The sequence below is a fragment of the Euprymna scolopes genome, chromosome 21 (genome assembly GCF_053919585.1).
Source record: "Euprymna scolopes isolate OS-2025 chromosome 21, ASM5391958v1, whole genome shotgun sequence".
In the NCBI taxonomy this organism is placed as follows: domain Eukaryota; kingdom Metazoa; phylum Mollusca; class Cephalopoda; order Sepiida; family Sepiolidae; genus Euprymna; species Euprymna scolopes.
Genome location: NC_136502.1, coordinates 43,179,764 through 43,196,355, shown reverse-complemented (window position 1 = coordinate 43,196,355; position 16,592 = coordinate 43,179,764). Strand labels below are relative to the sequence as shown.

General features: G+C 30.6%; 1 protein-coding gene across 1 annotated transcript in view; it reads right to left on the bottom strand.

The window, feature by feature from the left end:
* Positions 1–16,005, bottom strand: part of LOC145242164 (DDRGK domain-containing protein 1-like) — a 39,609-nt gene extending 23,604 nt beyond the window's left edge. The window contains exons 1-4 of the mRNA XM_080105143.1: positions 15,748–16,005; positions 8,965–9,075; positions 2,276–2,445; positions 1,395–1,496 (exon numbers count right to left, since the gene is read on the bottom strand). Of these exons, the coding sequence (XP_079961269.1) occupies positions 1,395–1,496; positions 2,276–2,445; positions 8,965–9,075; positions 15,748–15,886 (522 nt within the window). The 5' untranslated portion in view covers positions 15,887–16,005. The remainder of the gene's footprint in view (positions 1–1,394; positions 1,497–2,275; positions 2,446–8,964; positions 9,076–15,747) is intronic.
* Between the last annotated feature and the right edge of the window lie 587 nt (positions 16,006–16,592).

Genomic DNA, 16,592 nt, shown 5'->3' with positions numbered 1-16,592 from the left:
TAAACCAATATTGAGCACATCAAAAGAGAAGCAGATATGAAACAATTTCTGATTAATGTTGGAAAGCGAAACAATTTGCAAACCTTCAAGGGCAAAGTAAGTCATTCGTTTACATGTGGTCAAGAGGATTTTATGATATTACATGGAGGATAAAAAATATGGATACCTCGATGATAACAAGATATAAATCATGAATGTGGGTAGATGTTGCATTTGGTATGCGATTGAAGTTTTTGATAATTTCAAGATTGAAAATGAAAAATATTTTATTGCTGCTTTTTTTAAAGGTATATTGATCGAGGAATATGTTAGAATAATTTTGAGAATAATTTAGAGTGAGCTGATATTCTGCCTATTGCTCCTTCCAGCAGGGCTTGGGGAGCTGACTGCATAGGTAGGGCTGAAGGGGTTGGCATTCTACTGGAGTGTAAGCAATGAAAAACATTTGTTTCCAATTTTTCAGTTTTGCTGCCTATTTCATGACATGTCAACCTCCAGCCCCGCTTTTTTTTTTTTTTTGAAGTTATCAATGAACAAGCTAAAACAACTGCGACTTCCACACAACCATGCCTGACAGAATGAGAATATGCTACCCCTTGCGGATTAAATAAAGGGTTTCATTTAAAATTCTGTGCGGATTCCCATGTTTGACAGATTTCAGAGTTTGACAAAAAGAATTATGTTATGTGTCAGTAACGCGGTACTAAATTGAACCCAACTTATTTGTGTTGGGTAGGTGCGGAAAGGTCAAGGGGTTACCAGTGACATCAGACTCAGTGACTTCCATTGACGGTGTGCAGCTGCATGCTAGAAAGTGAGTCGGTGCATTTTAGGTGCAGGTCGGTTAACGAGGGTTACCACCCCCACACATATACCCTGATAAAAATAGAAACGCACATGCGGACTTTTAGAGAGGGAGAGTAGACAGTCGTTTGGAGTTGAAATTTGGTAAACAGTCGGACTTGAGTTAGTTTTGAGACCAGGAGGGTCAGAGGAAAGATGTGTTGATGGAAACGCAAGAAAGCTTAAATCAGCAACGCAAGGGGTTCCTCGGGTTCGCTCGATGAAATAAAGAGATCCTTGCCAGAAAATCGGCATCATATTTTCATCTTTAACGCTCTTACAGATCATTCACCAGTGACAGGAAGAACCACATTCCCGAAGAGACAGGATAAAAAAAAAAATGTATGGTGAACTTTTAATGTGTATATACGCACACACAAACACACAGTTAAGAATTACAGCAAGTAGATATGCAACTTTAACACTCAAGATGAGAACAGTAGTCTGATGAATTCAAAAAAATATGAATAATCAATATTCATCTAAAAAACTCAGAAACTAAAACATGGAAGTTTTTATGTAAAATCTGTATTTAAAACAACGATACTTACACGAGCGGCTTCTTCCATCTTTTGCTTTAGTTCATCTTTTTTTCTCTTTTCTTCCATTGCTTCGGCGTGTTCTTTCCTTTCTTCTCGTTCTCTTTCCATTTGCTGAGAAATAAAAAGAAAAATAAATTCATCCAATTTTATTGATGACAGAATTTCTATTACTAAAACTGCTGCATTTATAACATCTTTTCACCTCTCGTTTTACTACAATACACAATAAAAATACTAATAACCGTTAACAATAAAAATACTAACAACCGTTAACAATAATAATACTAACAACCGTTAACAATAATAATACTAACAACCGTTAACAATAATAATACTAACAACCGTTAACAATAATAATACTAACAACCGTTAACAATAATAATACTAACAACCGTTAACAATGATAATACTAACAACCGTTAACAATGATAATATTAACAACCGTTAACAATAATAATATTAACAACCGTTAACAATAATAATATTAATAACCGTTAACAATAATAATAATACTAATAACCATTGGTTATCTCTTGGTTATACTGGCTAAGTATAAGTGTTTAATGACACAAACTAAAAACCTGGACGTCCCAATTTTGAATACAGTTCGTTCCACAGAAACACTTTCATCCAAAACCAATACTTGACCTTGTGTCTAACCTTCTAGAGAGCATCTATCAACCTCTACTAAATAGAACAGTAAAAAGAGAACCAACGATTATCTAGAAGACATCTTCATCTATTCATTTCATCAAACTATGTCTAGTCTTCACAGTGGACCCCTAAAGAAAGAGACAAATTTATGTTCAATATATTTGACAGCCAAGAAATGCCAAGGAGTTTAGCAAATAGACGAAGACGGACGAAGAAAGCCAAAAGGCTTTACTCACTTCTCGCATAGCTCGCTTTTCTGCTTTCTCTTGTAATTTGCGAAGCTTCTTGGCACCAACCTTGCCTTCAGGCATGGCAATCTGGTCGTAAATATCTTCTTCCACTTCATCATCATCACTCCTATCACCACCACGACGTTGCCTTTGAGCGACTGCCGGACTTTCCTCATCTGTTGTGAGTGGGAAGGAAAAAAAAAAAGATTAACATTAAAAACGTTTTAATGAACTATCTTATCATTCAAAAATTGTTAAAACGTTTTAATGAACTATCTTATCATTCAAAAATTGTTAAAACGTTTTAATGAACTATCTTATCATTCAAAAATTGTTAAAACGTTTTAATGAACTATCTTATCATTCAAAAATTGTTAAAACGTTTTAATGAACTATCTTATCATTCAAAAATTGTTAAAACGTTTTAATGAACTATCTTATCATTCAAAAATTGTTAAAACGTTTTAATGAACTATCTTATCATTCAAAAATTGTTAAAACGTTTTAATGAACTATCTTATCATTCAAAAATTGTTAAAACGTTTTAATGAACTATCTTATCATTCAAAAATTGTTAAAACGTTTTAATGAACTATCTTATCATTCAAAAATTGTTAAAACGTTTTAATGAACTATCTTATCATTCAAAAATTGCTAAAACGTTTTCTAAAAGTAAATCAAACATTAAAAAAAAAAAAAAAAAATTCTTAAATCGATTTCTGACAATATTGTCGGATTGAAAGGAGTAGGGATAAATTTTTATCAAATTTTTTTACTAAAATATTTTTTATTCATTTTTAACAAAAGATCTACGTGATAAAAGCTATCTGCCATCAAATCTTTTTCCACCGGCATTTCGATCAATTCCTGGAAATAATTCAAAAATCACAAAAGCATCGACAATGAACCCATGATGTGAAAGCCAATATTCATTTCAACTCTGCCACATGAATGGTACTTGAATCCATGTGATATCAACCAAACCACCACACTCATGCAGAGGGAGAAGGAGAGCAGGACTAACAAGGCAGTAGTTCTGACCATCTAATCATATATTTATCAGTACCTGATTTATCATACCTTGAAGATGGCCATATTGTATTCAGCTGGAAAGCAGGGAAACGGAAGTGAGTTCTACAGGTGTGCAGTCCTAAGAAAGAAACTGTGTTCATGTTTTGGTACAGATAAAGAGTGGGGAAAATTATTGAGGGCGGTTTCAGCTATGAGTGTTTTTCATGAAAGTTTGTCAAGCGAGGTCCTTAGATTGGAGCTCAGATCATTCAAATGACTATAGGTGAGTAGCCGCAAGAATTACATAATCTTTGCCAACTGAGTTCTGGTAAGCAAAAAAAAAAAAAAAAAACAAAAACATCCCTTACTTATTTCCATTAAAAAGAAGGGAACCTATCGCCATATTTTCTCCTTGAACATGTCAATAAAACTTATTTACTCGGTATAAAAACATATCAGACATGCCATCTATTTATGTTGACAAAATTTATTTTATGAAACAAGTTTTGTCTTTTATATTTGTGATTTGCCAATTTTTTCATTTTTTTTTTTAAATATAATAATACACATTTTTTTTAAATATAATAATACACACATTTTTAAATATAATAATAAACATTTTTTTAAATATAATAATAGACACATTTTTTTAAAATATAATAATAAACATTTTTTTAAATATAATAATAAACATTTTTTTAAATATAATAATAGACACATTTTTTTTAAATATAATAATAGACACATTTTTTTAAATATAATAATACATATTTTTTTAAATATAATAATAGACACATTTTTTTAAATATAATAATACACACATTTTTTTTAAATATAATAATACACACATTTTTTTTAAATATAATAATACACACATTTTTTTAAATATAACATTACACACATATTTCTTTAAATATAATACACATATTTTTTTAATTATAATAATACACACATATTTTTTTAAATATAATAACACACACATATTTTTTTAAATATAATAACACACACATATTTTTTTAAATACACACATATTTTTTTAAATATAATAATACACACATATTTTAATATAATAATACACACATATTTTTTTAAATATAATAATACACACATATTTTTTTAAATATAATAATACACACATTTTTTTAAATATAATACTACACACATTTTTTTTTAACTATAATAATACACACATATTTTTTTAACTATAATAATACACACATATTTTTTTAAAATATAATAATACACACATATTTTTTTAAAATATAATAATACACACATATTTTTTTTAAATATAATAATACACACATATTTTTTTTAAATATAATAATACACACATATTTTTTTTAAATATAATAATACACACATATTTTTTTTAAATATAATAATACACACATATTTTTAAAATATAATACACATATTTTTAAATATAATAATACACACATTTTTTTTAAATACAATACACATTTTTTTAAATATAATAATACACACATATTTTTTTAACTATAATAATACACACATATTTATTTTAAATATAATTATACACACATATTTTTTTATAAATATAATAATACACACATATTTTTTTTAAATATAATAATACACACATTTTTTTTAACTATAATAATACACATATTTTTAAATATAATAATACACACATATTTTTAAATATAATAATACACACATATTTTTAAATATAATAATACACACATATTTTTAAATATAATAATACACACATATTTTTAAATATAATAATACACACATATTTTTTTTAAATATAATACACACATATTTTTTAAATATAATAATACACACATTTTTTTTAACTATAATAATACACACATATTTTGTTTAACTATAATAATACATACATTTTTTTTAAATATAATAATACACACATATTTTTTTTAAATATAATAATACACACATATTTTTTTTTAAATATAATAATACACACATATTTTTTTTTAAATATAATAATACACACATATTTTTTTTTAAATATAATACACACATTTTTTTAAAATATAATCATACACACATATTTTTTTTAAATATAATACACACATTTTTTAAATATAATAATAGACACATTTTTTTTTAACTATAATAATACACAATATTTTTTTAAATATAATAATACACACATATTTTTTTTAAATATAATACACACATATTTTTTTTAAATATAATAATACACACATATATTTTTTAAATATAATAATACACACATATATTTTTTAAATATAATAATACACACATATTTTTTTTAAATATAATAATACACACATATTTTTTTTAAATATAATAATACACACATATTTTTTTTAACTATAATAATACACACATATTTTTTTTAAATATAACACACATATTTTTTAAATATAATACACACATATTTTTTAAATATAATAATACACATATTTTTTTAAATATAATACACACATATTTTTTTTAAATATAATAGTACACACATTTTTTTAAATATAATACACACATTTTTTTAAACTATAATAATACACACATTTTTTTAACTATAATAATACACACATTTTTTAACTATAATAATACACACATTTTTTTTTAAATATAATAATACACACATTTTTTTAAAATATAATACACACATATTTTTTTAAATATAATAATACACACACATTTTTTTTTTAATTTAATACACATTTTTTTAAATATAATAATACACACATATTTTTTAAATATAATACACACATATTTTTTTAAATATAATAATACACACATATTTTTTTTAAATATAATAATATACACATATTTTTTTAAATATAATAATACACACATATTTTTTTTAAATATAATAATATACACATATTTTTTTAAATATAATAATACACACATATAAAATGGTGCAAATCTGGTGTATGATATTGTTTTTAATTTAAAAAAAAAAAATTCCTATTCAAACCACTTTTTAATGTAAAAAATAATTTTTTTTTGACGAGTGTGAATTGCAAACCAAGCACCATAACGTTCAGTGCTGAACAACGCACACACTGCTACTTAATTTGACACTCATAGTTTTTAAATCAGTAATAAGTACATTTCTCCTTCCTCCACCAAAATAAAACTTATATAACAGGATTCACAATAAAATTTTAAAAGAATTGGATAAAAACTTTTTATGCTAGATTTGTTAGAAATACTGACAAACATGAGAATTTTTTTGCATCGTCGCGCACACAAAAAAAAATCTGTAAACCAGCATTCATCAACTAACTTACAAACAAAGTATTCATTTTATTTTTGTTATTTAGAAAACATAAGTTTTTAATTATGGAAAGCAAAAGAATATTTTTTAAAAATAAATTCTTTAAAAAAGAATAACCAACAATGACTATGCTTTTAAATAAGTTGAAACACACACAAACCACTTATCCAGTTAAGTAAAAGAATAACTTTTATTGGGTTTGTTTTACAATCCACAGAGATATGAAAAAGTCGCCAAAACACAATGTTACCAAAGGCAAGTACTCTTCTACCTGTGACACTATGGTGTTATGAATGCATGCAGCAATGTGCATATTGCAGTGAAGGGGTGGGGTGTTTGACCAGACAGAATGTGGTGGAGAAGTGAAGAGAAACGCAAAGACATAGCTAGCAAAATAGGACCAACTGCCAAGCTGTCATTATGGGTTTGTTACATGGAAAACAGATGGTATATTATCTCAAAAATGGGGACAGAATTGGAATTATCTCCGAGATGTCAGAGAAGATGTTTGTATTAGAAGGGCTATTTGCTGATAAAGGCCGCACACAGTGCTGGGTGAAGAACCCCAGGAAACTGCCAATAGATATCAGTGTGAGCAACCACCCTTCCATCCAAGGAAAGAGAGAGAGAGAGAGATGTTGAGTAGTTAAGACAAGGAGAGGCCCTGAGAATAATATCCCGAGTGGCTTCCGGGCCTTGATAAGTGGTGACCACTGTGTAAAAAAAAAAAAATAAATAAAGAAAGGATGTTTTTAACTATTCTCCGAGGGGAGAAAAGGGGTTGGATTAAAAAAAAAGGAATTCTAAAGGAATTAGAGTCATAGCCAGCAAACTAAACGGCTGGGCTGTTAAAGCGCTCCCTGACCTGGGGGCCCTCAGGGCTTGATGTTATGATGTTAACTAGCCTGTGTTAATGGGAAATCTATGACTTTACTTGTCTGGTCATATATCGTTCACTGCTATAGTCAGTCACCTCAATTGAGACAGTAGCCTCGTGAAGTAATGAACTTAATAAATAGTTGTTATTGTTATAAACCGGAGTTCTGTTTATTTGTGGTGAGGACTCTTCATTTTGCAGCAAGCTGCAAGGACTAGCGGAGTGATTCATGAACCCGGAGACAACACAGAAGAGGAGATGATTCGGTCAAGAGGCGAAGTGCTCCACCATGGAAACACAACGTGTGAAGATGATCAATAGGCCAACTTGTGATGGAACAATGTACGATCGAAAGGGCACCTATTTGAGACACCCGGTGTGGATGGTGCTGTTCAAACTTGTTAAATATTTGGTGCTGTAAATGTTTTAAAAATAAAAAAATATGCAAAATAGTGGTAGAAACTCACCCGATAATTGTCACGGTAACTTGAAGCCGTTAAAAATGAAATTTAATTATCCTAATTAGTTTAATGAACTTGAAAACATAATTGTAATCTGTACAAAATTTCCTTCCATTTGATATGCTACAAGCCATGTTTTGTTAATAATTTCTTTGAATTGTGTTGCAGTGGCCATCTTGGACCTCTTGGTTGCCATCTTGGATTTTTCACGATGTAATGATGACAATTGATAATAATCAGAATAACATTTCGCATGATGATAAAGTCTTACCTGCCATTTTTTTAAAGCTGTCTTTTTTTATGATGCTTCTACTGGAAGCCGTTAAAATAAAAATTATGCTAATTAGTTTAATGTACTTGAAAACATAATTCTGATCTGTACAAAATTTCCTTTAATTTGATATGCTACAAGCCATATTTTGTTAATAATTTCTTTGAATTGTGTCGTGGTGGCATCTTAGATTTTCCGGTTGCCATCTTGGATTTTTCATGATGTTATAATGGCAAATGATAATGTCCATCAGAATAATACTTCCTATGATGATAAAGCCTTACTTTCCATTTTTCTTAGCTGTTTTTATGACGTTTCTACTTAAAGCTGTTAAAATGAAACTGAAATATGCTAATTAGTCCGTAAATTACTAAGTGAGATGGTCGTAAATAATGCCAACTGAACCTTCATGGTATTATGATGATATGTTCAAAATTTTGCCATATAATATCTTAAAGATCTAAAGATACAGCTTTTTAAAGACGGGTTAGTCTCTAAATTGTGCAAATTTCCTACCATTTTCAGTCACAAGCTTATATGCATTTGAATAGGACTGACTAAAAGAAAATGTTCACTGAACCACATATTTTTTGATACTTTGAATGGTCATAACTCCAGTTCTAATGGGCTGATTTTAAAAAACTAAAGATATTATTTCTTTGTTTTTTTATGCTCTTTTTAATAATGCTTGATGTGAGTTTATCTGATCTAAAGAAAAAAATGGTGCGGTATTGCTAGTGTGAATTGGCACAACAACAACAATAATAAAGCAATCAATTGATGGATTTGTAGAGGATTGTTTTTTTTGTTTTTTTTTTTCAATCAAGTACATACCTGAATCTCTTTCTATTTGCATCCGACGCCTGGCCTGTCGATGCCTGGCACCTGTTGGTAGGTCCTCTCGAACAACAGGATTGGGTCCACGGCGACGCACAGCATTTTCTTCTAGAATAAGAAAGAAAATATTATATTCAGTTTAACATCCGTTTTACATACTGACATGTGTTGGACAATATATACCAGAAAAATAACAAGTGAACAAGACTATGAACTTGAAGGTATACATTTATACTAGCATATCACTGTTAGTTTGATTTTTTAGACTGGGTTAAGCTTTGAAGAGTTGAAGAAATATCCAAGATTAGAGGTCATTAAGATCATCCATAAATGAACAAAAAAAAAAGAAGCAAAACAAAAAAAAAATGGTGTTTATAAATAATTGGTGTTTCAGTGATGTCAGATATGGTGCTATGCTAAATCTGTTCCTTTCAGCTGAGGTACTGCATGTGCATGTTTTGCCAAATGTAAAATATGAAATGAAAGCAAAATTAATTTTTCCTTGTCAGCAATCTCTGCATGTGATTGTGTTAGAAGTGTAGATCATTTTTTTTATCGTTAATATTATACTAGACTACCCGTGACCCGTTGGATCAGTATGTTATATTAGCTATGGAATTAACATATGAGCGTGACACTTGTGACGTAAAGAAAATATTTTTTTGTGACATAAACATTTCTATGAACGTATATTAAATTGAAAAAAAGAATATAGATAAGTTTCTATGAGTCGTTCTGTTTATAATTGTTTATTTTTGTAAAAAAAAAGAACTTACAGCCATTGAATTATAAGCGGTTTGCCATACTTATAAGTAAATGTGCACTGAACAGATACCATAATACTTTTTTTTTTTACATGGGGGTCACCGCTTATCAAGGCCCGAAGGCCACTCAGGGATAAGGGTTATTGCATGTACAGTAATCAATGAGATAGTATTGTAATAATCATTAGTATTGGGGGTTTTGATAGAGTGTCTTACTTAAGGGGGCGGTTTGTCAGGAGTTTGTTTATTTATTTATTTATTTATTTTTTTTATTACATTTTCACCCCAAACAAGACACATTGCAACTTTGGTGTAGGGGGCTACTATCAGGGTCAGCAACTACTGGGGCACTATGTAGGGATTTGGGCAGCAAGATGTCGGTTCACGTTGCACTTGAACTTCTGCATGTCAGTACAGTTAGGGAAGCAGGATCCCGGAATGGAATTCCAGAGTCTAGCGGTTCTGGGGAAGAAACTACTGGAGTAGAAAGATCTTTTACATCTAGGGATCTCTACTGTGAAGGGGTGGGATTTAGCTGCCTGTCGGGTTTGTCGAGAGTGTCTGCGTCATGGGGGCACAAGTATCTGCAGTTCTTCAGAGCATTCACCATTAAAATACTTGTAGAACAAGCAGAGGGATGCAACGTTTCGTCGATGGGACAGAGGCTGAAGCTTAGATGTCAGTTCAGGACCTATCAGATTGGCGACTCTTTTTTGAACCTTGTCTAGGAGCGAGAGACTAGTAGCAGATGCACCAGCCCAGATGTGACAACAATACTCCATACATGGGCGAATGGTGGCCTTATAGAGATACAGGATACTTTCAGGTGTCAGTAGTTTTCTAGCACGGTAGAGAGAGCCTACCTTTTTCGCAGCGGCCCTGGCAATGTTTTCAATATTGTTCCAGCTCATGTTTCCTGTGAACGTTAGACCAAGCAGTTTGAAAGACAGGGAGTCACTGGCCATTGCTATTGGTGACAGAGAAGGTTTCTTGTAGTTATTGAAGGAAACCAGTTTAGTCTTGGCAGCATTGAATGTGACCATCCATTTATATCCCCATTCCACTACAGATTGGAGGTCATCCTATAGTGTTTTTGCCATTTCTTTAGATATGTGTTCATTTGTTTTCCTGTCATGCCTGTTATAGAGTGTAGTGTCATCAGCATATATACCCATCTCAGAGGCAGTTTTGTCGGGGAGGTCATTAATAAATATCAGGAACAATAGAGGTCCAAGAATAGACCCTTGAGGCACTCCCGCATTTATATCACACTGTTTAGATGTTCGACCGTCAAGGACAACCTGGATTTTTCTCTTATCTAAGAAGGATTTAATTATGCTAAGTATTCTACCAGTGATACCGTATGATTTAATTTTCTTGAGGAGACCCTTGTGCTATACCCTCTCAAAAGCCTTTATGTTGGACTTGAAGACGTTGTAGTCAGGTGGGAAACAGGCAAGCGGCAGAGAGTTCTTAAAGTTAAATTCAAATTTTGATATATCTTTTAATTTAAATGCCCCCTAAAAAATAGGGATGCTCAAAACGTACACTGTAAAACAATACGTTTTATTGTTGCGTTGATTATTTATTCTATATTGTATATATGAAACACGTCGATGATTACACATATTATTATTTGTAATCACGTTTTGCGTTTGCTTCCCATATCTTGAAGTTTTTTTTATTCAATAAATTTAAGATATTCGTTTTTCTAAGGACGTCCGTTTGTTCGAATGAAACCGGTCCAACTATTTGTGTTTATTTGTTTACGCTGTTATGGGTTTATGTTTATGTATGCATGCGCAACCGGAAGTTGTAAACTGGATGTTGGGTTACAACACCCATTACAAAGTCATTTGAGTTTTCTGGGCATCTTTACAAAAAACATTAGGTCAAAAGGGGCTCCTACAATTTATATATATATATATATATATATATATATATATATATATATATATATATATACGCACACACACACTAACAGGGAAACCCAACGCTGCCTGGGATTGAATGATGATCAACGGATATATATATATATATATATATATATATATAAAATAATTAAAAGAATGAGGTATGGGAGAACCAGTTTCACTAAAAAGCAAAACTAATAAGCAAAACTGGTTCTGTGTGTGTGTGCGTATGTTTTGCTTATTAGTTTTGCTTTTTAGTGAAACTGGTTCTCCCATACCTCATTCTTTTAATTATTTTCTGAACAAAAAGAAAAAAAACCATCACACTATTTTCACACATTTCCATTTTTAAAAGTTTTTCTGAATACTTTTACGTTTTTCATAAGAACTGTGCAAGTCAGATTAAAAACTTTAGCCGGATGGATTTTGGCTGTAGTTTGGAGACATCTGTGTTAGGTGATTGTACAAAAATTATTCCATTAAAAAAAAGTGAGAATAAAAAAATGTATTATTATTTTTTTTTTTTTTTACTTTAACTGCAACTCAACACCCACCATTAAAATGACATCGTTTATAAGTTTTCAACAAATATCACATTCAAGTAGTTTTCTGGATATTAAGACCTTTATTAGTATTATGTTTTCACTGGCGGTCATGTTTTTTCATGCGTGTTACAAAACAACCCCCTCCCTATGTTAAGAATGGCGATGGCCACTGAAATTTATTAAGTAGTACATTGGATAATAAAGTTTTAATATCCAGGAAACTACTTGTCTACCCCAAATTTAAATGTGATATTCGTTTTCAACGTACCCGAAGATTTATAAAGGTCATCATTTTAAATGTGAATGTCAAGTACGGGCAAAATGAATGCTGCTGTTAAAAATGTATAAACATTTGACCCTTCCTTTTACTTAAAAATTCATCAAAAATCAGAAAATTAACCAAATTTAATGACATTTTCAGTATTTATCAAATAATGATCACGGAATATAAGGAACCCATTATTTTTATTTGGATCTTAGGAAAATGTATTTTGTTTAAATACAAAATACCTTTACTAAAGTTATGGTTTTCAGTAGTTAAAAAAACAAAAACGGCGGAGATTAAATTTTATACAAAATTGATTTCCTCAAAATTGAAAATAAGTGGAAAAAAGAAAACTGGAAAGTTTTCCCTTAATTGAGACTCTCTTCCTGTGATGAGGTAATAAAATGTTCTTTCTGAAATGAAGTAGAAAAAGTTAAAATTCTAGGTTGGATAAACCAGTTCTTTTCAGAAATAATTAAAAACATAAAAATTTAACAAGTCATCCTGGCTGGTGAAGTAATGTTCTTTCAAATGAAATTAAAACAGAATTCAATTGTTTACTTCAGCAAAACAAATCAGATATGGGTAAAAAATCCGTTTCCATGTGGAAAATTAAATGACGAATGCGCACGAGTTTAACATCACAAAGATGGAATCGATGTAGTTTGTTACAGCATGCTGTGTTGGGCTTGACTGACTGGGTTTGGCGCGCAGTGCCCTTTTTATATGTGACAGACCAGCTCCCAGTGAAAGCTGTTAGAAAAATCTTTTTGAAATTCACTTTCTTTGAATGCCGATTGGATGAAAAGTCAAGGTGCGAAAAGACAGAACTTTAGTCTTTATGCCCGCAGAATTTGTGTGAGTGTAGAAAGGAAAATGTGCATCTTTATACAGCCGCATGCGTGCAACTAGGTTGAGTCGAAGCATCGGCAATCAATTGGCGAGCAGACACGCACTGCACACCACCACCATTCTAGTTGAGTAGATCTTCCCGTTGTTTGCTAGGGTGACAGCGTGGCTACGATATATGTATCTTTGGTACCATGCTGAAATGTTATTTCGAAAGCCATTCTTAATATGAGGAGGAGAGTGTGTTTTGTAACTATGCTGTGCTTCCACCAAACAATTTAATAATAATAATAAAAAAAAAAAAAAGGCATTGTGAAATTTTAATTTAACCTGAAAAAACTATTTAAAAATAGTGCGGTACCAAAGATACATAAGCACCTTTTTTTTTTTTTTAATAAATTATTTTAGTTTGAATTATTTTTTCCTGCTAATATGAAAGTTAAGTCTGTTATCGACGATAATCGGCAGAAAAAATAAGAAAACGTAAGAATTAATTTTACAGCAGAGGGAAAAGCTCATTTAGTTCCATCCTACTTGTTAGTGGCAAATTTAAATTCAATATTCGTTTTCAGCATACTCAAATTTGGCATAAAATAGTTCCAGGGGTTCATACGATGCAAATGGTAAATTTACGGCGGGTTTGATTATCAGATTCGTTGTCAACGACCTCAAAATACCTCTAAAAAAGTCGGTGTTCTGTTGTAGCGTAAGGTAATATTGACCGTTATTTATTGATTAATATCAGTGACATTTACTGAGTGGATTTCTAGCAATATTTTGCTATTTTTTCTTCAAATGATTATCCAGACTCCAAAGATGGCAGCCTCATGTTCGCCATTGTATTGTCGTTTTAACCTAAGAAGCGCTCAGCATTACTTGCGTTTCAAATTTAATAAACGCTTTAAAATAAGTTATAATGCAGAAAAAAATTATCTATGAGTAATTTATCTTGCCTTTGATAACATTTGTTTATATTTTTGTTTCTTGACCACTTTTTTGGTTTGTTGTCTTTAGTAAAAAAAAAAAAAAAAAGTACTCATGCACTTATTGATCCGTGCTGAAATAATAACGTTATGTAAAAAGCCAATCTTAACATGGGGAGGGGAGGGTGTTTTGTACCTATTCTGTACTTTAACCTTACTATTGATTAAAAAAACATAATAAAACTTTAATTAAACTTGGAAATACGGTTTAAAAAATAGCACGGATCAGTAAGTGCATTAGAACAAAAAAAAAAAAAAAACAACAACAAAAAAAAGTGCTTATTCAGATTGGCACTTATGGCGGTAATTAAAAGTAAAGAAAATACGGAAAAAATCTGTATGATGTGAGGTACGTACTTGTAACAGGACGAACATGTCCTATTCCAAAAATTAAGTAAATCGATCAAATAGTTTTATTTAAAACTAAGAAAATCCAAATTTTTAACGATTTTAAGACTAAACTGCATTGAACATAAGGCTTATTTTTCACCTCAACATGTCGATTTGAGTTGTCCCCCTTTGCTTATTTCATCAGATTTAATCATGGCCGATGAAAACACTACGAGTCCCTTCTCTTACCCCCTTAGTAGTAAAATTTGATTTTCTGGAATAAAAAACAAGTAAAACAAACAAACTACTTGATCAAATTACGTAATTTTTGGAATATTTCATCTCTGTGACTAGTACGTACATCATACAGACTTTTCTGTATATTTTTTTAAATTGCCGCCATGTGCCAAAATCTGATTAATCACAAAAAATAAATAAATAAAATGGGTTTGTATTACTGTACACATAGATTCGAAAAAGTTGTCAAAAAAACAAATGTTATCAAAGACAAGATAAGTTACTTTTCTACCAAACTGGATATATTTTTCGTGTTTTTATTCAATGTAACATGTTTATTCAGCTCGAAAACCATACAGTGTTTACCAATTTATTGGAAAATTTAAGATGGCGCCTGACTCTCTCTTTAACACAGTAAGTTGTGGAAAAGGTATTATAAATAAAAAACTAGATAAAATACTATTAAAAACCCGCGCAGTATAAGTTACCGTGAGATAGGTGACATATATTCGGTGAGTTTCTAACAGTATTTTGTCTAGTTTTTTATTCATAATACCTTTTCCCAAACTTATCGTGTTAAAGAGAGAGTCAGGCGCCATCTTGAATTTTCCAACACATCGGTAAACACTGTATGGTTTTCGAGCTGAATAAACGTTATATTGATTAAAAACACGAAAAAGATATCCAGTTTGGTAGAAAAGTAACTTATCTTGCCTTTGATAACATTTAGTTGTTATATATTTCTTTTTTGACAACTTTTTCGAATCTATGTGTACAGTAATACAAACCCCGAATTTTTATTTGAAAACAATACCCCATATGTTTTATATTTTTAAACAAAAAGATCTGAATGAATGTACACGACATTTTTTGATTAATTCTATCAAGACTTACCGTTTTGTACGGGTGCTTCGTGTCGTCTTTTGCGGTGCCATCTTTGAATTAGGGCGATTATTAAGATGGCCAGAACCAAAACAGCAGCCACAACACAATAAACTGTTTCTCTCGACACACTCGACGGAGAAGACGCCATGTTTACAACGAAACTGAGAACCGGTGTTTTTAGGAGATAAAAAAACTGGAATCATACGAAACGAAAGATGAAAAAAGGAAAAAGCAACGATTGTTTCGTTTCGTTGTACGATTTATTTTGAACTTTTTTGACTGGAACAATTTCGTTTCGGTTATTAAATTTTTTTTTTTTTTTTTTTTTTTTTGTGCGGATAAGTACGAGAGTGTCCACCCGCTAAAAATGCGTGTTTTCCCCCTTTTGAAAAGTTTTTTTTCCCCGACGATTTCATAAGCATCATATTCGCAGAAAAAAATTGAAAAAAAAAAAAAAATTAATGATGAGCCTGATGAGGTGTTCATTTTCTCGTTATAACGTTCTAATCACGTGACACGTCGGTAAATATGAAGTAAGGAAACCCCCTTCTTTAAAAGTCATTAAATTAATTAAAAAAAAAAATCTGCTAATATGATACCTAAATCTGTAATCTTTGATAATCGTCGGAAAAACAAACAAACAAGCAAACAAACGCACACACACACACACACACACACACACACACACACACACACACACACAAACGTGTAAAACATGCATTTTTAGGGAGTGTCCGTGTCCACTCTTGTACAGATCCGCTTTTTTTTTAGTAATATATTATATAAGCAGGGAGATCCGACGTTGCCCGGGATTGAATGATGATCAACGATGTTTCACACTCCCATATTTTTTA